We start from the raw sequence: 22,784 nt of genomic DNA, 5'->3' as shown, positions 1-22,784 counted from the left end.
AGTTATCAATTTAAATTCAGTGATTTGCCATTGAAACACAGGCTTGAAATAACTTGAAATAGCTCCCATTACTAAATCACACGATCATCCCCCTAGCGCAAGGTTTAAACAAAACACTTATTTTCCTCCCCAGGATCACCTGTGACTTCTCCATTCAGCGATCCCTGCATTTTTCGCTCTCTAATTGCTCCATCTCCAGTAAGTCACAAAAGCCCAAGTCTCCCTCCCACAGCATTATGTACAGAACCAGTCTCTTCCTTTCCATCATGAGCAAGCACTAGATGGGATATTCAGAAGACCGCCTTCTAGGGCAAGAACATCAAAGACCAAGCAGCTAACCACCCCAGCATTTTCAGGTGTGGATGTGGCTACCACCTCTGGATACAAGCCATTTACATGTGAAGGATGAAAACTAAAAATACTACTGGAACTTGTTATTACGTCAAAAAATACATTTGGGATTGAGATCCATGTTAAGTGATGCTCTATACATATGTATGAAAGCTGGAGATATTTACTTCACCAAAATATTCTACCTGAATGCAATCGAAGGAAATAATGTAGGTACTCTACAGATAGCTTTGGTTTTCTGCATGAGGATTTCCTGGAGAGCAATGTTCTATTTTCCTTAGAAGACAAACATGCAAATGCACTTATACTTCTGTGAAACGGACAAAGATGTCCAGTATGGTGATATTCGGAAAATCCCTTGTTCCCTGATTTTATTCTAGTCTCAGCTATGAAATAGCAAAATGAGGACATGTACAAATGGGATGCTGGGAAGGACAGAGGTCAGAATCACATCTAGAGACTTGACATAGTCTGCCGTTTGGGCCAATTCCCAGTTCCACTGCTGCCGATTTTGAATCGTAGAATCATAGAATCGTTTAGGATGGAAAAGTCCTTTAAGATCATCAAGTCCAAGCATTAACCTAGCACTGCCAAGTCCACCACTAAACCATGTCCCCAAGTGCCTCATCTACACATCTTTTAAATACCTTCAGGGATGGTGACTCAACCGCTTCCCTGGGCAGCCTATTCCACTGCTTGATAACCAGTGATGAATTCTTTCCTGATATCCAATCTAAACGTCCCCTGACGTAATTTGAGGCTGTTTCCTCTTGTCCTATTACTTGTTATTTGGGAGAAGCGACCAACCCCCACCTTGCGACAACCTCCTTTCAGGTAGCTGTAGGGAGCGATAAGGTCTCCCCTCAGCTGCCTGTTCTTCAGGCTAAACAATCCCAGCTCCCTCAGCCGCTCCTCAGAAGACACGTGCTCCAGGCCCCTCACCAGCTTTGTTGCCCTCTCTGAACACACTCCAGCACCTCAATGTCTTTTTTGTACTGAGGGGCCCAAAACTGAACACAGTATTCGAGGTGGGGCCTCACCAGTGACGAGTACAGGGGGACGATCACTTCCCTAGTCCTGCTGGCCATGCTATTCCTGATACAGCCAGGATACCGTTTAATTTAAAATTTAGATTTTCCTTCAGCTGGCTTTGGTTAGATCTGCTCAGAGATGTCCATTCAGTTTGAGCACTGATTTAAATGAATTTGGATGGATGTGAGAATGGGTGGGTCTGGGAATGCCACCTGGGATTATTCCAGAGGACCTGCTGCAGTATCTGCTTTTATTATATTCTAATCTACCTGCACCAATATTTTGGGGGATTGTATGAATACTTCCTTCACTGAGAACATCTGGGTTTTTCTTTGCTTGAAACAGCTTTGTAAAGAAGGCAAGTAGAGTATCTTATGCCTATCTTTCTTATAACCAAACAAAACTGTCTTATGTGTTCAGAATGGAGAGATGCCAAAATTCCTTCTTTCTTCATACAATGTTCAGCTGATTGCTGTGGGATTTGTTTTTGAATGTCCTAAAGATTTTTTTTGTTAGTATGTAAAACCAAAAAAGGAATTATTGAATTATTTGTTTTTATTATGTGTGGTCATGGCCTATTATAAGTAGAGGCTGGGCTTTTCATGACACCTCAACTATTTCTATGTGCAGTGGATCCATTTATAAGAAATAACAGTTCTGTAAACTCATCCTGGCTCTGAAAGTCAAACTGGGTTCTTTCTATATCACTCATCACTGAGTATGGTGTTTCTGAGCACCAAATTAGGTCTTTTTTTTAATGGCAGCCGTTCAAGGCATTCAATGCCCTCAGTAGGTTTGTACTGATATACAACTGCGTGGAATTATTAAACTGTTTTGAGGAGGATACATATGAGTAAAATTCAAGTGACTCTTTCTTAGCTGTGCTGAATTCTGCTGTACCATCAGAAATGAGAGAGTAAACGTTTTTCCCAGGAAAGCCTACAGATTTAATTGCAAATGCAGACAATAAGCAGATTATTGACCAAATAGATACTATTGCTAAAGCTGTTCTCTGAGCAGAGCTATATATTAAATCTGAGAGAGCCTCACAAACCATATATTATCCTTAAATATGTCAAATGAAGAACAAATGCATTATTTTGGTTACAGTAGTCCCACTTAATTAAAATTTCTCAACCGAATTTTCTTATATTTCTGCCCATTTCTTAAGCATCGTCTCTGAGGTTACAGCGTTACGTGTGTCGTGGTTTAACCACAGCCAGCAACTGGGACCATGCAGCCTCTTGCTCAGCCCCCATTCCCCTTCAAGAAGCACAGGGAGAAGAGGGAGAAAAGGAGGGGAAAGGGAAAAAAACAAACAACCTCATGGGTTCAGATAAAGACCTTTAATAGGGCAATAACAGGAGAGGAAAAAAAAAAAAGGTAGAGACACAAGTCACTCTCGCTACCTGGTGAATTGGCTGCCCAACCCAAGCAGAGATCATGGATTCTCCCCTCCGGACAACGCCCATCTATATACCGAGCATGATGTGTATGGTATGGAAAATTCCACTGGCCATTCTATTTGTTCTATGTTCCTTCTCAGCTTCTATGGGAAGCTGGAAAAAGTCCGCGACTAGTATAAACATCGCTTAGCAACAACTAAAACAATATGCATCATTGACATTCCTTTCATACCTAACCTGGAAATACAGCAACCACTAGAAAGAAGATTAACTATCTCATCTGAAAACAGGACAACATAGATAAATATAAAATTTGGGACAAGCTAAAAAATATTCTGGAAATTTAGGAATCATGGGAGAAATTCAGTAAATTGAAAGGCTATCGACAGTAAAAATATCTAGCTGTATTTTTAACAAAGCTGCACAAATTTCAATTGACAATTTAACTGAAACTGGTTAAACTCCTAACTGTTTAGTCTACAGTAAATAGTGATGATTTTGCTTGACTGTAGAGGAAGTACTAGAATAGAAAGATGAACAGATATTGCAAAAAAAATTATATCCTCTAAGAATCTTCAGAATCTTCAGTAAACATGTCTGCTAATGCTATGTTTTTAAACTGTTTACCTCAGAAAACCCCAGGCTTTTAGTTTATGTTTATTTAAGCACACCCAATCAATCCTGAAAACAGTGCTTAAAATTTTACTAAGGCCTTGTGAAATATGAGTCTCATTTCTCCCCATTCATTTAGCCCACGCAAAGGGATGCCACTGTCAGGCTACAATGGGGACATACGTGTCCATGTGTTACAGGAGAGACGCACTGCAAAATCTTTCAAAATATGCATTGTTATGAAGAAAAGTTGGGGGTGCAGCCCCACCCTCCCATGCCCTCCCACCTCAGTTCCAATCGGAAAGCTGTGCTTCATTGGACATTATTGTTCAGAATATTCACTTCCAGAAAAGAAGAGACAGTTCTGTATTTTTCTATGCCAACACAAAGGCTGAAAAAATAAAACTTGCTGTGATCTCTCCTTGTAAATGTAGCCTATGGAAAAAGTGTTTCTGGACAAAACAGCAGCAGCAGCAAGGTAAAAACACCTATCTCCTTTGGCCCCTTCACTAAGTTGATGGCTGAACTTCAAAGCCTACTTTTGGACTATTTAAAATGCTAATATGATTAATAACAGGGAATTACTTTTTTACACCAAGCTACACAAGGAAATTAAATTAAAAAAAAACCCTATGCTAATGCACTGTAAAGGTTGCAGTTACAAATCACAGATCTGTTCATGGATATTTCATGAGCAGAAAAAAGGCTAAATTTGTCAGATAAATTATTCATTGTGAATTATTTGCCTAGCTCTATACTTTGCATGTGTACTGTATTTATAAATTTAACAGGGATTCTGGTGGTACCTCGGCAAGAAGCGCAGCGCAAATTCTGCATATTCCGCTGCAATTTCCAATTTGTTTCACCGTATGTGTTCTGCGGGTGAAATTCAACCCTCCCACACAATAGCTGGTACCCGAGGCTTTCCAGCCTGTGATGAGGCACACCCCTGTCTCTCCTCCCGAAAGCAGGCTGGACCGGCAGCCATGGCCGCCTTCCCTCCCCTAGGCCGGGTGTGAAAGACTCCTGACCTGGGCAAAGGCAGGCAAATTTTTAACAAGGCGAGAGGCTAAACTTGCTGCTGAGGCTTGTTTGCGGTGGCCAGGCGAGGCGGCCCAGTGGGATGGAGGGGAGCAAGGTCGGCCTGGCCGGGCACTCTCCTCGCCCCACAGCCTCCCCAGAGGGGCCCTGGCGGCAACGCACCCCCCCATCTATTGCTTGTTTAAGCTCATGCCAACCTCGGCCTTCAGTGCATTTTCTGAAAAATGACAACGTGTTAAGTCCTCTTGGTTCTGATGAAGCGAAATGAGAGATCTGACGTCAAGATGGCAGAGAAAAACCTGAAAACCATCACCGCACAACACAGCCTCTCCGCCAGCCAATGTGCTCCGCAGAGAGGAGGAAAATCTCTCTGAACAAAAACACCAACATGAGCATTGTAAATGACCAAACAAAAAGTTTCTGGCACGCATCAGTCAAATCTCTTAAATATCTTAAGAGAAAACAAGTGGAACAGTCTCGGTATTGCTTTACAGGTGAAAATTAAAACATGCTATAACATGTAATTTTACACGATTGGCAAGAGCAGAATTTTTAATGAAGGGCAGATAGCGCTTTTAGGGCTAGCTAAACACTTTTCGCTTTAGCAGAAATGCAGAGCCAAAGCAGGGAGATGATTTGGCAGTATATTGACTGCACGCTTTTATCCTTTTGGCTGCTTAAGTTCTAGCAGAAGTAACTTGAACAGGACTACAGTTTAATACATTAAGGCTTACAGAGAAGGTATTATTTTCTCTTTGACAGGGTCCAGTGCTATTTTTACGCTGCTTGATAGAGAGCTGCTGTTAGGCCTCGGGGAAGGAATAGCGATTCTTTAAGTAGGGCTTGCCTAACAGCAGCTTCCTCCCTCCTGCCACTTCAGCCACCTTCTCCGACACAGGGAACGCCTGGCTCTCCTTTTTCTTTTACAAACACACGTCGTTAACTATCTCTCCGGTAACCCGCCTAACAAACCCTGGCTTGTTTGTGCGGGACGCCTAACTCCGACACCAGCCGCTCTGTTTGTTAGTCCCTTCCTCCCCACTCCAGCGCCCAGCCTCCCTGCCTCCTCAATCACATGTGTTGTTTCTCATTTAAATGAACAGTTGGATTCTTTTATTTCTTACAAGTGCTGGATTCGCCTTATCGCCCTCATTCCTTTGGGGGTTGCCAATTGGTTTTATCCACGGATGTATCATTTCTCATGCTTCCCTTTTTTCTTACAAAGAGAAAGAACCACTTCGTCAACAAGCCTCTCTGGAGTGGAAGATTAAAAACCTAGACATCACCTACCTTGCAGCGCTACTCCCAACTGGGTTGTGTAAAACTCAATTAAACTTGTCCCCATTGAATACTGCATTACAGTACATTAAACAGAAAATTCTTCAAGCGTGATGACAAAGCTTGAAACCTTGCCTCAAAGCTGTTCCTTGTAGCTTTCTTTAACATTTCAGTCTTTATGGTGCAAGTCTCCCGTTGACACAACTTTAGTCCAGCTATGAAAAATCACAGAGCCCCACAGGGATTAAAAGAGAAAGAGGAGGAGGGGAAAAAAAAAAAAAGAAAAAAAAAGAAAACCCTGTCAAAGCTGGTCTTGGCACTTTCCTTAGTGCATCTATTGAAACTATATCGCCAGCAGACTAGAACCTGAGAAGTATTAGAGAGACCTATGCACAATCTGACAATTTAGAATAGAGCTATGTTCACTTCGTTCTGTTGCCTTTATGCGTTTTGTTTTTTTTCTCCAAGAGAAACAGGTACTCACAATCTCCTCCAATTAAAAAAATTACATAATGTCTTAAGATTGGATAAAATATGAATTAAGAAAGGGTATCATTCTGAAAAAAAAAAAAAAAAGATGTCAAGCCAAGAATTACAACCTCCTCCCAAATCCAAATGCCAGTGCTTTCTGAGGAAGTTTGAATTAAGATCCAAATACAGAGCTGTACCTCACTGCGATGTAAATGAAATACCAAAAACTTGCTGCTAATATTTCAAGTATTAGTTTTTTCCCTTTATGAAACAATGACGACAAGTTTACCTCCAATTCATTTCAACCTGAGCTCACACTACCTCTCCAACTGGAGAGACTGAAATATTCCAAATTCTAAGCAACGCAGAGTGAGTTGTCCATAGGGTAAGAAAGTATTTTATATTAAAATCTCTCCAAAGAAGAGTTCTTTGTACTTAAAAATGAAAAAAGAGGGCATGAAATGCATTCAGAAAAATTCACACTTTTCTTACATAAGCCTAATGAGGTATAGCCGTGTTACATGTCAGCACCTCCAACTCCAAGTATATACAAGAGTTATCAAAGGCCTGTCTGACTGAGTAGTTACATTTCAACAATCCATCAATATACTTCCAAATAATCCTTTATTCTCTTGAGTCTTTTTAGTGATAGATGTAAAGAGGCATGCTGAGCACCCAAATCTTTCCTAAATAATAAGGCTTGAAATGTTTGCTTCTTAACTCCCGCCTTAAAAGGCTGCATACTCTTACTGCACGTCTTACAAAGCATTTTAAAAACACTTCCACTCAGGAAAAATTCTCCTGCACTTCAGCCACGTATGCCATAAATCATGCATTCGCTATTTGGGCTGCTGAGACATGAAGAGTACTGTATAATACTTTCTTGTGTACTATTACTTTCGTTCATACACAATATTCTGAGTAGATAATATAAAAAGATTCTGAAGATGCAGTATGCATGCTATTACTCTGCAAAGCTTATTTATTAGTCCAGCTATGTTTAGTTAAATGCTAGATAAGCTCTGAAAGAGACAGAATGATGCATCCCATTTTCAAAAGGGAACAAAGGCGAGTGCAATTAAGCAACCCAAATATTATCAAAACGTTGGGACCCAATTACTTCCGGCAGTTCCTTTTCATCTCCTGAACTCTACGTAAAGCCCTGGCGTGGCTTCTTTCTGGTGTTTTAATTTGCCAAACAGCCCTGCTGGCAATGCAATATTTAGGATCTACGATGAAGGGATGACAGGGGACTGTAGGTCCCTGCTGATGGCTTACTCTGTCTGGTGACTCTTTTTTCCATCTCTGGAGGCAGAGCTCAGTATCTTTAGGTACTTACAATTATGAAATTATAGACATGCTAGAAAGGACTACTCATCCTTTTTTGGACATTTCCTCTATGCACATGAATTTCTGCAGAGCAGGAAATTGAGGAGAAGAAATGAGAACAATGAATGAGAAAAATCATGGGATGGCTCTACTCCACTATACCGGTTTTGCACCAGTAGATGCCAATGAAGATAACGGACTGTGATGCAAAAAAAAAAAATGCACCAACCAAATACTATACACTGAAAATACTTTAAATACCTCAAAACATTAACAGCTGTTCCCTGTGTTAAGGATATAGGGTTACTGGTTCAGTGCTATGGAAAACGTCTATTTTCCATAGAAACAATAGTTATGTCAGGATAAAGCAAAACAGTGACCCTTCGTGATTATTGAGTTTGAAACTCTAAGTTGTCCTTAACAATAAAAAGAAAAGCAAGGTTGTTTCCTAAGTAAAATGGAATTGTTTTTCCTCAGAGTAGGGTTTTTTCTTCTTTTTGTGTCCTCCATTTACAGTATTATTCTACAAAACTCTTTAGCTCAAAATATTCACCCATTTTCATCAGAGATGCCATAGGAAAATAAATAATTGTAAAAGGAACAGTGTACATTTTTTTATCGTGCTCCGCTGGGCATATGCACCTACTACCTAATTTTGGGGGGCTACAGCTAGTGAATTCATTGCAATATGAATCACAGGCAACCTTCTACCAGGCTCTGACAAGTTGTTACTACGGAAAAGTAAGGCAGGTTGACAAATCAGGTGTTTGATTGGTGGCACACAGCTAAAATCTGATCGGACCATTTCCAAAACAGAATTAGATTCAGATTTACTGTTAAAAACTGCAGGCTGCTTCTTTTTGCCCAGTAGCCAACGGTATTAGTAATAGTGCTGGAGTCTGCCAATTGCAATTGCAAATTGACCCAACTTAACTCCTGAAAAAAAAAAGGTAAAGAAACTAAGTAAAAATGAAGAATGCTGCCGGATATTAATGGTAGACTGTCGGGCTAATGTGCTCAAAGGAAACCTCAGCTAATCAGCTCCTAGTGATTCTTCTAGAACACTTAAGTCCCAGAGACAACACAAGGGATGTGATACAGCCATACAAGACTGACACACAAAAACAGCAGTCCCGAACTTAAGGACTTCCTTCAATACTTCAGCTTAAGGACCAAGTCTTAGCTCTCTCATGGACCAGCTTAACAGACTAAAAGAGTCCCAGTTCAAAAAAAATGCTCTTGTTAAGGAAAGTACTTCTCAATGGGTGCTTTTGGAGACTTCTCTGACTCAGGAACTGAACTCTCTCTGTACAATTAGACCTTTGAGTATTCAACTGTTCACATGTTTAGACTTTGCAATAATTAGCAGCAGACAACAAAAATCCAAGCGCTAACACAAGGATCATGCTTCACTTTGCTGAATATGTACATATGTTCTGAAAGAGAAGAAGGTCATATATCAGCTCATCGCTTTTTTGGAATCTTCTAGCTGAATATATTAAAGGGTTTTCTTAGGTGTAATTGATATGAAATTAAGATTTTCTGCTTAACGTCACTTAGGAGCATTTTGATAAAGGAGAGGAATGGTATTTTGGAAAGAACAATTTTTATGATAGTGTGGATCGGTTTTTAAATATGGCAAAAAAATTCAAGTTGCTCAATGTCCAAAGTTATGATATGCCCTTGATTACAAAATGAAGACCAAACCAAAGAAACAGAGTGCAGAATGTTGTTCCTTTTACATACATTTCTGTAGGACAAAATGAAGAGAAAATAAATAAATTATAGGAAGTGTATCAGAAAGACAGAGCAGTACCATGCTTACATAAAGCTGGTGATCACATCATGGCAAGCCAGAAAAATGTCGTCTTACGCGTTAAGGTGCAGCAATTGTAATGGCGAAATAGCCTGCATGTACAAAACCAGCATTCTCTCCTTGACTCGCCGCAAAGCTTACGACATTTAGGGATTTACATAGAAAGTACATGCAAAGAGAAAGAACTGTATTTAAAGAGTTGATCTCAGCAGATCTTCTGAGAGAGTGCAAAGGGCCAAAAGTGGCTTCCGTGAAAGCAACAAAAATGGTTTGTTCCTTAAACCATTGTTAAAATTTCAACTTTTTCCCTAACTTAGCTAGTTAAACCCAAAAAAATACATAATACTTTGCATCACAAAACAGCTTTGTTAGCAAATTGCTCCTGGACCACTGGTCCACGAAAGACTCTCAGGATGGGGTTCTGAACATATAGCCAACACTTGTTTAGCCCTAATTAATTTCTACTTTAGGAGGGAATGGAAGATAAAAGTCTTGAAGTCATACTTCAGGCTACACTTTCCACCAAAGTAAGTCATTGAAAAATATCATTGTTTGTGATTTCATACTTCATTTGCTCCAACGATAAATATAATTTAATTGAACCTTAATCATAAAACTGGCTTAGCCGTAGCAATCTGTCAGTCTTATTTTAAATTTTCATTTAATTGTAACTTGAAAATGCATTTAAACTTCACATAATTTAAATCCATTAAAATGCACGTGCAGCCACCATAAAAGCAAGCCTGTTCACATTTAAAAGAAGAGCTTATTAATAGAAGATGCATAGTGATCACTTGATGCCATCTCTCTCATTTTCTGGTATAAAACAGTTCCTTTTCATCTCATACTTTAAGTTCAATCACCCATCTCATAATATCAGCAAACATTTTGGCTGACCAAAGACACAGTTGTCTCCTCTACATCTCAAATGATTCCGTCCCTATGTATCTGAACATTTATTTCGGCTAACAAACCAACCACAATACTTAGTTTCTGAGTTGAAGGTTAGGGCATATCAGTCAATTACCACTAACCCACGGATCCTTGGTTTTCTCAAAAATGTCTTTCATTTGTTCAGATCTTGAAGAATTTGTGTACTGTCCTTACTGTTCAATATACTCCTGCCACATTATTTTAATATATTCAATTGTAAAAGCAAACTTTCAATTTGAGTGTGTTTCTATATCGCCACTGTTACAAACAAGAATTCTCCATTCACCAAAATAATGTTATAGAGCCCAGTATTTATTATCTGACTGTGCACTTCTATTTTTTAAATAAGAAGCTACAATGGTTACTAAATCCATCTGATTAAGTTTGCATACAACTCTTCTAATACAATCTAACTTTTCAATATTCTTTTTACATTGGTTTGCACTTCCTAAAGTGTATCTTTTCCATGTGTCATCTTCTACCACTGTATTGCAATTTAGCATTCTTCTGTAATTTATAAAGCTAACACTAACACTTTTCTTGAGCCTTAACAATGTTAGCGAGGACTTATTGCTTCTATCTTCTAAACTCTTTTCCAAGTAATATTTCCTCTCAATGACTATAAACCTGTGATAGTATAATTGTTCAGAATAGCTGGAGTTGTCTATGCAGACGTACATATTGCAGCTATAGGAAGAGATTTCAGAACCTTCTGTGGCTTGAGTGAAACAATAACTGAGGCCTGAGTTATTTTTTTAATATATATATATATATGCATGTATGCATGATGTATGAATGAATGTATATATGCCTGTATACTATGATATTCTCATAGGAAATTATCTTACAGGCAATTTCTTCTCCCGCAACAAACCTTGGTTCTGCATGCCACCAACTGATCCAGTCATGTGCATCACCACTCAGTCACAGAACATCTGCACTAAATCTGCTTCAACATCGCAGCTTGTTTCAAATATCACAATTCTTGCACACTCTAGCATGGATTTCTGTTTGTCAGCGGCACATTGCTCCGCATGCCTTGACGGAACGGAACTGAAACAAGGAAGAAAAAATCAAATCCGAAACAGCTTTTCTATTTTTTTTTTCTTTTCTTTTTGTAACACCACAAGAAATTACATTTTAAGAAAGCTGCCGAGTTCTCTCCTTGTCTGCTGTAACAGGGGTTCGTTCCTTAAATATTAAATACACACTGAAGCGGGCTGCAACTTCCCCATACTTTCCTTCAGTTCAGTTTCTTCACAGAAGACTAAAACGGTGGGAAGGCTGAGGGATGCCCCAGCACTGGTGAGGAGAAGGGCAGCTGCAGGCAGTGGGAGTTTCCTGCCTTGTTTGCAAGAGCAGCTGCAACAAGGGACTCCCGAATGTTCTTTCCCTAACCTCCACTCTCCCTCCTCCCCATTTTACTATACACACCCCATAACCTGCCCCAAATAGCAGGGTGCAACTGCCGTTGCATTAGGAAAAATGGATGTGGTCTGCACTGCTGGGCTGGGCGCCACACTGCCCTGCTGTGAAGTTCTGCTCCTCGTGGCCTCTGTCTGCACTAGGGAGCAGTGCTGGAATGCCGTGGGAGAAGGAGAGAAACGCTGGCATTGATCTTTGGATCAGAGAGTACACAGATTGATCCCCAGGATCAATAGAGAGGTCAGGATTCAGTCACACATGATCTCTGGCTACAGCTTTTAGGTAATTTCTGGAAGACAATGGAGGGAGATGTATGGATGGATGTGACCGAGGGTTACATCTTGATCCCAATTTCCGTTTAAGGAAACCTACACACCAGAAGAGCTTTTTCAATTGCTTTCAGCTCTGAATCCATTTTCCTGAGCATAAAACAAATCTCGGTGTCCTTGGTATTGCAACAGGACCTATCCTTTTCTTTTAACATATACATTGGTTTTATACTTCTCTAATGTCAAGAAATCTCTTTAAGCTCCTAAATTAACAATGAGAACAAAAATGAGTACAGATTGCTTTTAAAAGTAACACAGACCCTAAGTACCATCAATACATATATTTGGCAGGACCCAAAATGTGTCTAGGGCATTTGAGAAGAGGGAACTGCTGGCTGTGCCATCGCCTGCGTAAGCAAGCACAGCAATCACCTGCCGGAGCCTCCAGAGTAACAAGAATATGAGCTTGGGGACCTAATAATAAATCACTGGCTTGCAGGTCAATTAAGTGGCCAAGAGACACTTGAATTCCACCTGTTGTGCTGTAATAATGGCTTTGTTTGTGAGCAGCTAGAGACAAAACACAGCCAACACCGTTTTAACATCACATTCCAGGCGGTCCAGCTCTACAGCCCACATGGACATCACGGGGGCACGTCACACAGGTTTTCCTTGCATGCTATGAAGGAGTCCTCCCTGAATTATTACCATCAGGCTCAATCCATTTAGAGGTAAGGGGCACAGAAATCTTGCACCGCCCTGTCAGTTATGGACAGAACCACCTCGAATGGGAGAAGAATATATTTCTACATTTTTTTAGCTTTTGCTTTTATAAGGCACACCATTAGTTTGTCTTGTATCACAAGTACACAGTCGGAGTGTATGACAGGAATCACTACGAAGCAGGTTGCAGACAAATCCAGCCCTGTTTCTCCCATACAGACGTTTTATACTCAGCACCAATGGAGCTGCCTGAAAAGAATGACCAAGGTTTGATTTTAGGCTTCTAGGTCATGGTTTCACCTTGACAACAGCTCTTTCATTTCAAGCAGTAACATTTGCCAGGATCCCTAAGGTGTTTTCATTTTTGTCAAGAAGTGCAGGGAAAAAAAAACACCCCAGTATGAAAAAATGATAAATCTTAATTCACAAGCTGCAGGACTATCTCTGTGTCTCCAGCACAAAACTTCAAATCCAATCCAGGACCTGGATGTGTATTAGAAGGCTGCAGATTTAAACCTTGTCCACCATGATCAAACTGGATTTATGGAGCATCATAACACTCCAGACACCATCCAGCAGCTTATTAATTTAATAGACTCCTGTCCATTCCATGATGTTCCTGCCCTGACAGTCTCTCAAGATAAGGCGAAAGCCTTTTGACAGGACAGAGTGCATATATATTTTCTTCTGTTTTCTTGTGGATGGGGTTGTCGACAACTTGAAATGTGTGGCTCAGCAATTTTGGGGGCTTTTTTTCTTCCCTTTTGCTTTGCAGGGAAGATGACAGAGGTAATGCTGCCATAAGCCACAAGGGTCACAAGGTTTACTGCAGTCCTCAATATTTATTTAGCATAATGGATTGGAAAAAAAATTAATTAAAAAGAAAATAAAACACATTTAGCATCTATGTCATATCCTGAAAATAATGACAATATTTTTCTTAAATTGATTTCTAAATGACTGATTCTACTGCAATTGACTTAGAAAAATGAGGGACAAATACATATCTTGAAAAAAAAAATAATCTCTGCATGATGTTTGCATTTATTTTTGCCAGTGGTATGAATAATATAAGCAATATTTCTTTTCACATGGCCCCAGTGTGAAGTACAGACTGAGCTTCTTTTCCATCCTGAACGTGTTCTCATAGGTGAGTGTTAGACTCAGTTTACAGCTTTTTATAGCCTCCGTCCAAAATATATAATTCTGTGCCAATCATGTCAGTATACTGCCTATTTCCTTGCCTCCTCAAATGAAAAAGAATCCCAACTATGAAATAAACTACACAATAAGTGACAAGAAGAACACAAGAAAAGAACCCAGACCGAGTTATATATGAGAACAACGTAAAAATATCACTTGGCTGCTATGTAAATGAAAGGTACTAATAATGAACGAAAGCATTTTCATATTGAAAGTGGAACTAGAGCTGTACCCCTGCATTTCTTGTCGTCTTCTACATGCTTAGAATTTAGAGGGCATGTAATAATTCACTGTATGCTATTATATACATATACTAAGATGCATAAAATAACCTTTTTCTTGTAGCTAATTAAAACTATACAGAAGACCCTGACCTCTAAACTCCCTAGAGCAGATAATCCCCCATTGAATCTATTTGCACAGGTAAAAAATAAAAATAAGGAAAAATGACAATCCTGCTTTGTGAGTTCTTTGAAGCTGAACTGTGTCTGAATTAAATCCACAACACTGTGTCTGCCATCAGGAAGCCAAAAATACCACTAAACATGGGGACAAAATATCTTCTCCTTCTGTGGCCAGCAAGGAAAGTAGCAGGACTGATCTGCAATAGTTTCGTTTGCAACAGTGTCGTTAGGCATCCCGCCTTCTCAACATCCCTGCAAAACCAAAGGGAATCGTGCCATCTCCTTGCCTGCCAATCATGTCTTTATGTCTGTATCCATGGCACTTTCTCCCAATGACTGTGAAGGTGTACTGCCCTTGGAGAGCCATTATTTTCTGTAAGCATTACACACACAATCATACTTCTCTCGAGTTTGGCAATTGTTCAGCGTTGTGGAAAAAGAAATGTAAAACAAGCTCTTCCATGGACCTCTGATAGTAGGATAAGCGTCACATGCATTTTGTTAAAAACTCAGATTTTTTATCATTGGAACAATATGACTGGAAAGAACAAAAACCTGTATCACCACCAAAGGCTTCAGCACGTTGTTTAGCTAAGGGAGGCATCCGGCAGAACAGCAGATACTGCTGCTTTCTGACTGTCCACGTGGAACAGACTAAGTAAATTCACTCAATTTGCTTTTAACGGTAGGTGGAAAGAAGCCCCTTGCAATCTGAAATATATGCCCCAAGTTAACCTTTGGCCTATTAAACAACTTCTTCTCTGACCCAAACCAAAATATACTCATATTCTAATGCAGCAGTGTTTAAACTCCTTATGATGTTTGACCTGTGTCTCGTTAGGGTCTCCGATGCTCTATGTCTGTGGCGCAATGTACCATTACATTGCCTGAAGTTGCAGGGAAAAAAAGAAGTATTTGCTAGCTGAGAACTCATTTGCTGGGGAAAACATGGCACCAGGGATCTCACAGAACAATTAAGAAAAGTAATCCTCTGTCACTAAAGAAAAATTTAAGAACCCTTCTGTTGTGACAACTGACTTTCACTGTATGTTAAAAACCAGATTGTTTCAATTAGAAAATAATTAAAGATTGCAGTTAATTCTTACTAGTAATTGCATGTAACCCTTTTGCAGTGTTTGTATCTTCAATGCATGGGACATACATCAGCTAAATAACTCATCCCGAATCCAGTGAAGTCAGTCAACAGTCATGTATGGAGGGACTTGTTTTGAGCCAAGCCCTGGGCGGTGCAGGGAGAGCCGAGGGCTGCCCTCTGCTTCCAGCCCCGACTCCAGCGCTGCCCTCTCCTGCGAGCTGCCTCTCCTCGACTTCCTATTTATAAATTAGCTACATGACACAGTTTCAGTGTGGGCAGCTGTCATTTGAACTAATCTCATCCCGTAAATCCACCCTAGCAGGCTTGTTCTCCATTGTGATTGGAGAATAGACTTTTTTGGGCAGCTTTCAAAAGCAGCATCTGTTTGAGCAAGCACCCATCCCTCAGCTGTGTGGAGAAGCACTCCCCTGAATTTGCTGCCCCCCCCCCCCCATTTTGTGTTCACCAAAAGAAAATGACAATTCTCGGATCTCACCCTTAGGCAACATCCTCCCTAGCCAGGATTTTGTTATAGTCGCTCAGTGGGCACCGACTGTGATTTCACTTATGGAGGGATGGAGCCTTTTTATGGCATTTGATATCGCGTGTCCACGCCGCCAGGACAATTAACAGGACCATCCTGTGGAATTACTTACGAAGACGTCACGCGGTGCCTGTGAAACCGCGGTGGGGCGAGGACGTTTGTTTTTTTTTTCTCCTCCCCCATCCTCTCAGAAATAACGATGGGCATAAACTACTCAGCGAGGCCAGGCAGAGGAGGAAATAACATCAGTAAATCACTAATGGAAATGCAAAACCAAACACCGCCTTGCGCCAAATGAGATGACGGACGGCTCAAGTCGCTGCCGGCAGCCGGTTCCTTTTCAGCAGCCGTCCCCAACCCCGTCCCGCCACCCTGTCCCCCAGTGCCCGTCCCTCTCCCTCTGAGCCGCAGCCCAAAAAGCAGCCGTTTTGGGGTTTGCAGCAGAAGAGGTGCCACCCGTCCGGGCAGTGCCCTTGGTGGTACCCGACGCCACCCAACCGGCCCAGACACACGTTAAACATGTTGGTTTTCCTGCACAGAGTTATCCTGTGGTGCTCTGCAATCAATTACTGTTATACCACCATCATTAATAATTTTCTTAATGAAAATGATTCTGTTGATCTCCGTTGTATTTTAATTATCAGAGTTAAGCATAATTACACTGCAGCTCTGAGCTGGCATGTAGACTCCTTTAGGGCGCAATTTTGTTTTAACACACTGATAATGTAATTTTACATTGTGTCAGTTGTTTAGTTATTATCCAGTCGTACAATTCCGCTGTATTCCTGATAACAGATAATAACCTTAGCACCTCCTATATCCTGAAGTCATTTAAAAAGCAATATTGGAATTTCACAACTAGCTAACTTAATCGCCTTATGATTTTATAATTCCCACAGCTAAATATTTGTACAGACACCCTGTTTTAACAATGCCACTAAACATACGGTATCCATACATTTCATATAAATGGCTTAAATAATATCTAGGAAAACGTCTGTTACATGAGCGTGGTTTTCAGTCTGTGCAACTGCTTTTTTTACACAGTTTCTATTCTATTCAGTCGTAATTCATTTTTTTAAAATCCCTTACAGTCCCAGTGGAAGATTTGCAGTTAATACCCCAGCCCCTTCCCAGGTTGTGGGGGGGACTCCTACCTCTGCTCTTAGAGATTCACCAGGTCTGCTGCACAGCTCTGGTAAAGGCACGAATGCTGCTCAATGTTGCGATGAACATACAGTTCATGCATTAATACTTCATCCTGGAATTACTGAAACTCTGTAGCTGTTTTTTGGAAAGAATATATCTGTAATCCCAGGAAAGCTACAATTCTGTCTCTAAAATTTCAGTTACTGTTTCTAGGACATCTCTTTAATTATTGACTAGGCCATTTTTGAAACAGAAGAGAAGTTTGACATAAATATTAAAACCAAAAAAAGCATGTCTTTTAAATGTAATTACAGTTGTAAAAGTTCCCCTTAAAAAAAAAATAAAATAGAATGGGTTGATGGCACATGCCATGAGTAGCCAGCTTGTATCAGAGCTTGTAAAAAGGGATACTAGTGAACTGGTTTTCCCTTTTCTAATTTGTCCTAGTATTGGGAAAATGTAGTTATGAAAAATACAGATAGAAATAAGTGATCCTAGACTAAATAGAATTAATTTCAAGTACTGAATAGTTATTTCGTAGCTATTCACTCTGAATGTACTCTGATGTATGATTTTAAATAACTGGTTTCTTAATCTAAAAATTTATATGGAAGATTAATTGGGATTCCACTGTAGTAACTTGGCAATATAATCCTATGTATGTACGTCATATATATACACATATGTATGCGCGCACACGCTTCTTGTGTTTGCTTGCCTAGGGAAAATATTTTATGGAGTTTTGAAGGGAAAAGGGGAATTAGCTGGCCAGCTCAGATTCCCTTTCAATAGGAACTACGTGCCAGACTCCTCTCCCTGTCGCTATTCCCTGTGCGATAGGTGGGATAGGCGATAGATGCCTCTAGCGAACTGGACGTCGGGCTGACATTCCTGTGCTCTCCTCAAAGATCTGGGGAAAATTCTGCTCTCAAAGATATGACTGTAATAAGCTAAAAGGAAATATGGTATGTGCTTCTGAGTCAGCAACTCATCGACCGGTACCATGTACTGCAAGCCGATTCTTAAACTTATTTTCCTGTTAGAAACGTGCCAATTTACTCCACTCATCTCATCGTGGGTATAGTAAGGAAAACAGCTCCCAGGTGACCAAATCTGCTACATGTACAATTCCACGCATTTGTTCAGCTAATTGCTTTCAGAAATAACAATGTATTGCTAAGCAAACTAACAAAATTATACACATGCAACTATAACATAACATCGAATTACAACTACACGCCAGCTGACACCGTTTCATTAGAAGTAATGGCACTATAGGAGACAGAAAGCTAACACAAATCAAGGCAATGTAATCTGGAATGATGAGATACAAATTGAAGGAAGAAGCATTATTCTATTTATTTATTTTACCATCTTCTATTTGACATTGTTTTGTGATCCAAGCCAATTAATCTTTCTAGTACAAAAATCCCAGCAGAGCTCAAGGCAAGTGTAGGTGCTTAATGAACGACAGAGCAGACAACTCAAAGCGCAACGAGATGAACAGAATGCCGCGAAGGTAAAGCATATCTACAACTTATTTCCTGCATTAGTTTAGGGAAGTAGCAGGTTTTTAACGTGTATTTACAAATTAGCCCTCAAATTTATCCCCAACTTTAGTTATAATACGCATCTGTGGTAGAGATAACAGAATTCACCTTGAGCACTGTATGACTGTCTCACAATACCTAACAAGGTCGTAAAATAAGCATCACCATCAGTGAAAAAAAAAATCCAGCACGTTTGAATGAAAAGACTAATGTTTTGGGCTACTCAGATTGCACCAAACTGAGGAAAGTTTTTACTATTAGAAAAACATTTCATATTTCAATAGATTCAATCAGACAGATAGCACTGAAGCAGTCTAATGAATTAGTTAGTGTTTGTAAAGTACTTTGAAGATGAAAAGTCTTACTGGTATATACGTGCTAAGTATTATTATAATTACAGATAGAATGTAATACTCGATAAGACATCATCCTATGGGAATTTGCAGAAGGTGTATTTTGGAGTGAAAGTAATTTCCCATTACATTAAAAAGTTGTTGCAGAAAAGTTTGCCTGTGAGTATTCAGTAGAATGAATAGCAAACTGTGGCTCTGGATTCAGGAGAAAAGCTTCACTACGTTACTCAGAGCGCATTGCTGCCTCCTCCACTTGGGCAGCAATCAGCAAGCTGCGAAGGAAGGGCAGCTCAACCCTTTTTAGATCTGAGCCCCGTTCTCTAGTACCGCAGGTGTTTCAGGTTGCAGACTGAATGTGTTGGCATTCTGTAATTATAATAGAAAGAATTTATAAGACCCTGGTGTGCAACTCGTTTTTAACATGCAAATTCCCTGTTTTCAGCGTTTCAACTTTCAAAGGCTTGTGGCAGTTTAAAAGCAATCCTCTTATAAGTGTATAAATTGCAATGATTATAGGAACAAGTTGTAATTGTTTCTAGTAAGTTTTTAGGAGTCTTTGATGTTATGATTAGTGTTTTGTATGTTAATATATTGATATGGGTGCTTATTTGCCTGCATGCTTGTATGCTGAAATGGTCACTAGGTTGCCTCAGCAAACAAATCTTTGATCTCAGTAGGTCTGTTTGGTTAGAAATAAAACCTAAAAGAAATTAAACAAGAACAGTGCATGTTCTGAAGTATTCACAAAGTGCTGAGACTGGTGATTGAAACACAAGGAAGGAAAGTCACAATTTTGCAACCTGATCTTCAAGGTGAATGTCAAAACCAGCTACAGTAAATAAGTTATTCTTTTTCCATGTATTCAAGTCCTAGTTTTTGTAGGTTGCTGATTGTTTTTTTTTTTTAAAAAAACATACTGTAATGATACCACATTCACAAAGCTTTCGCAGTGACTGACCAAACAGCGTGGTGCATTGTCCGTTGCACTATGGACTGAAACCAAGGCTCTTTGGGTTGGTTCAAGATGCAAGACAAAAGCCTCTGCATCTTGAACCAAAGTAGCTGTTAGATATGGTAAGTTAGACAAAGCGCGCTTGGCGGGCCTCGTAAGAACTCACACTGACTTGAGCAAATCTGACAATTCACATAAGACAGAAATGATATGCATTTCCACCAGCTAATACATTCCAGTGAAGCATCATCATGCCAAGCCACTACACAGAGACTGGAATGTCAGAGGTGACAACCCTGAAATCCAGTTCCAGTTATCTTCTGTTACCATGCTGACATGAAGTCTTATCGTAGCCCAATCAAGTTCACATTCATCCTACAAAACCAGATTTCAGTTAGTAGTCTCCCATGTAATGTAACATGGAGAAATGCTATCCAGTATGTCCAATAAAATGTCAGAAAGAATTCAGCTATTTAAAGTGTATAGATTTTACTGATGTTTCCCAAGAAGCACTACCTCTCGGAGAGAAACGGATGGTATGTCTTATGTCAGCTGACGCCCTTCTGTGTTTATAAGCATTTAGTACACTACAGACACCAGGTGGGGTTTTTATATCATTAAAAGAAAAAAAATGCAAAACCAGAACATGGTAGGAAAATGGGAATGAAAACTGTTCAACTTCAAGGGGAGACAAACGACTTCATTTTCCTTTTATGCAACAGGTATATTTTTATCTCAGTACCTTACACAAGAAAGTAGAGAAAAAAATCAGCTTGTGTTTACCTTTGCTGTACACAATGCAGTTGTTTTTGTTGTCTTCTACTCCTTGCCAAGTCACATCCAGCAACCACTTGGGGCCAGCAGTCAGTACCATAGGGACTGAAGCCTTTGTCTTCTGTAGGAAGGATGATAACAAACAGATGCCGTTTGCTTGCCTTGATTAAGAACTTGAATAATAATAGTAATAATCATTTTATTTGCAAACAACAAAATCTCCAAACCCATAAGCCAAGGTCTTATTCCCCTGCCTCAGGATTTTTTTTTAAGAAGACACAAGCAGTAAGCTTTAGTTCTTTCATTGATTGAATGGTGAAACTATTATCAAGGATTTTTCCGAATGATATTGGATCAGATCTCCAAGATTAAGCAGATCTCTGGTGGCTGAGAATTATAAAGGGGATGCAGATGACTTTCACAGCAAAGAGCCAAGTGTTTAGAAGTGAACTTTAGATACATTGTACTTCATTATCAATGGGATCTCACTATTTCCTGAAACAGACAGGAAAGAATTTAAAGAATCGGTATCCATTTCAAAGATCTGTCCTGGGTAACATTTGTATTATCATAGGAAATTGTTCTGAATGGATAATGGAATTTTTCCCCTTTTGCTAAGTGTTGATGTGTGATTTTACTATGTCTGAAATAATAATAATGCTAATGATTCGCTGCACTTTTGTCTCCAAAAAGACTATAAAAGAACCTGTATTAAAAAATTCAAAGGCACAGAAGTAAAGCATGATATCCATTGCACCTGAAAGGCGTGCAGGCAAAGAGATGCACATTTAACAAAACCATCTCCTGTGTATATTTCAGATTCTATATTTAGAGAATTTGGTATTTGAGGAGATAAGGTAGAGGCTTCAAATTTATTAACACTTAACTCCTTTTACTGATCAAATGGCAAAAACCCTGTGGGTAATCCTGAGTTTGTCGGTGTGTGGCACTGAGATGCCGCTTAGACTTCTACCATTCACAGTTCTTTTTCTCTATATCAAGCATGAAACCACACCAGAGAGTACAAAGTACAACAGCCACCACGTAACTTTTAACTATTTTTTTTTTCTGGGATATAGTTCTGTCCAAGACATTCCAACATTTTCTAAGAGAATTTGATTAATTACTTTTATATTCCACCAGTAATTCTCTAGTTGGCTCCAGCCATGTTCTGTTGTGCTATTCTGTATGGTTACGAGAGCTAAAAAAAATTTAAGATATGGAAAATCATATATTTACATGGACATTCCAGATGCATTGGCCACATCTATTATCTATGACTGTTCTAGAAATGTAGTGAAAAATATTAAGGGTTACCATAGAACATATTACATTACCAAAATATACACAAAAGTATTTACTGAAAATAAGATACTATTTAAATTATTATAGTTATAAAAGATTAAATTAATAATCTTAAATAAGATATAGCTAATAGATTTTACGACATCAATATTTTAATAAAGATGATAGAATAAGACATACTGAATGCCACACTTCACGTTTTGAGGGTTTTTTTTATCTCTTTATTCTCTAATACTGTTTTATCAAGTATAGTATTTCTTGCTTAATTTGCATTTTATATTTCGCATTTTTTATACAAATGTTTATGCATAAGTCACACTTATTCTATATGCACTCCACGACATTATTCATCTTCTAGAAGTGTTGGAAAAAACAGATATAAATGAAGAATGAAATTACTAAGAAGGAGTGGAACAGCTCACGACAACATACCTACCTAGAGTAAAAACACTGCAACCAGAGACATGCCATGCCTCAATTCCTAATACTGTTTTTGCTAGGGGAAGTTGCAGGAAGTGTGTTTGCTTATATGGACTGTTACAAGAGCCAACATTTGAAATTCCTATTTCTAATTGGCCAGTAAACTAGACAATATTTAAAAAAAAATAAAAAAAATTGGTTAGGTTCATATATAAATCACCAAGAAGCCTGATATTGCCAATTATGAAATCAGTGCAAAGTATTTACACGTGGACTGCACAGAAAATAATGATGTAAATGAGGCATGAACTGAAAAAAAATCTGCAACAGATGAGATGGAAGGTAATC

The 22,784-nt window shown here is 39.3% G+C and overlaps 1 protein-coding gene across 2 annotated transcripts in view; it reads right to left on the bottom strand.

The window, feature by feature from the left end:
- Positions 1–22,784, bottom strand: part of ZFPM2 (zinc finger protein, FOG family member 2) — a 317,200-nt gene that overhangs the window by 89,144 nt on the left and 205,272 nt on the right. For both annotated transcript variants that reach the window (XM_063327382.1, XM_063327381.1), the window contains one exon: positions 20,721–20,832. In XM_063327382.1, coding sequence (XP_063183452.1) covers positions 20,721–20,832 — 112 coding nt within the window. The remainder of the gene's footprint in view (positions 1–20,720; positions 20,833–22,784) is intronic.

The sequence above is a fragment of the Chroicocephalus ridibundus genome, chromosome 2 (assembly GCF_963924245.1).
Source record: "Chroicocephalus ridibundus chromosome 2, bChrRid1.1, whole genome shotgun sequence".
NCBI classification, from domain to species: domain Eukaryota; kingdom Metazoa; phylum Chordata; class Aves; order Charadriiformes; family Laridae; genus Chroicocephalus; species Chroicocephalus ridibundus.
This window is presented reverse-complemented; position numbering and strand designations above follow the sequence as displayed.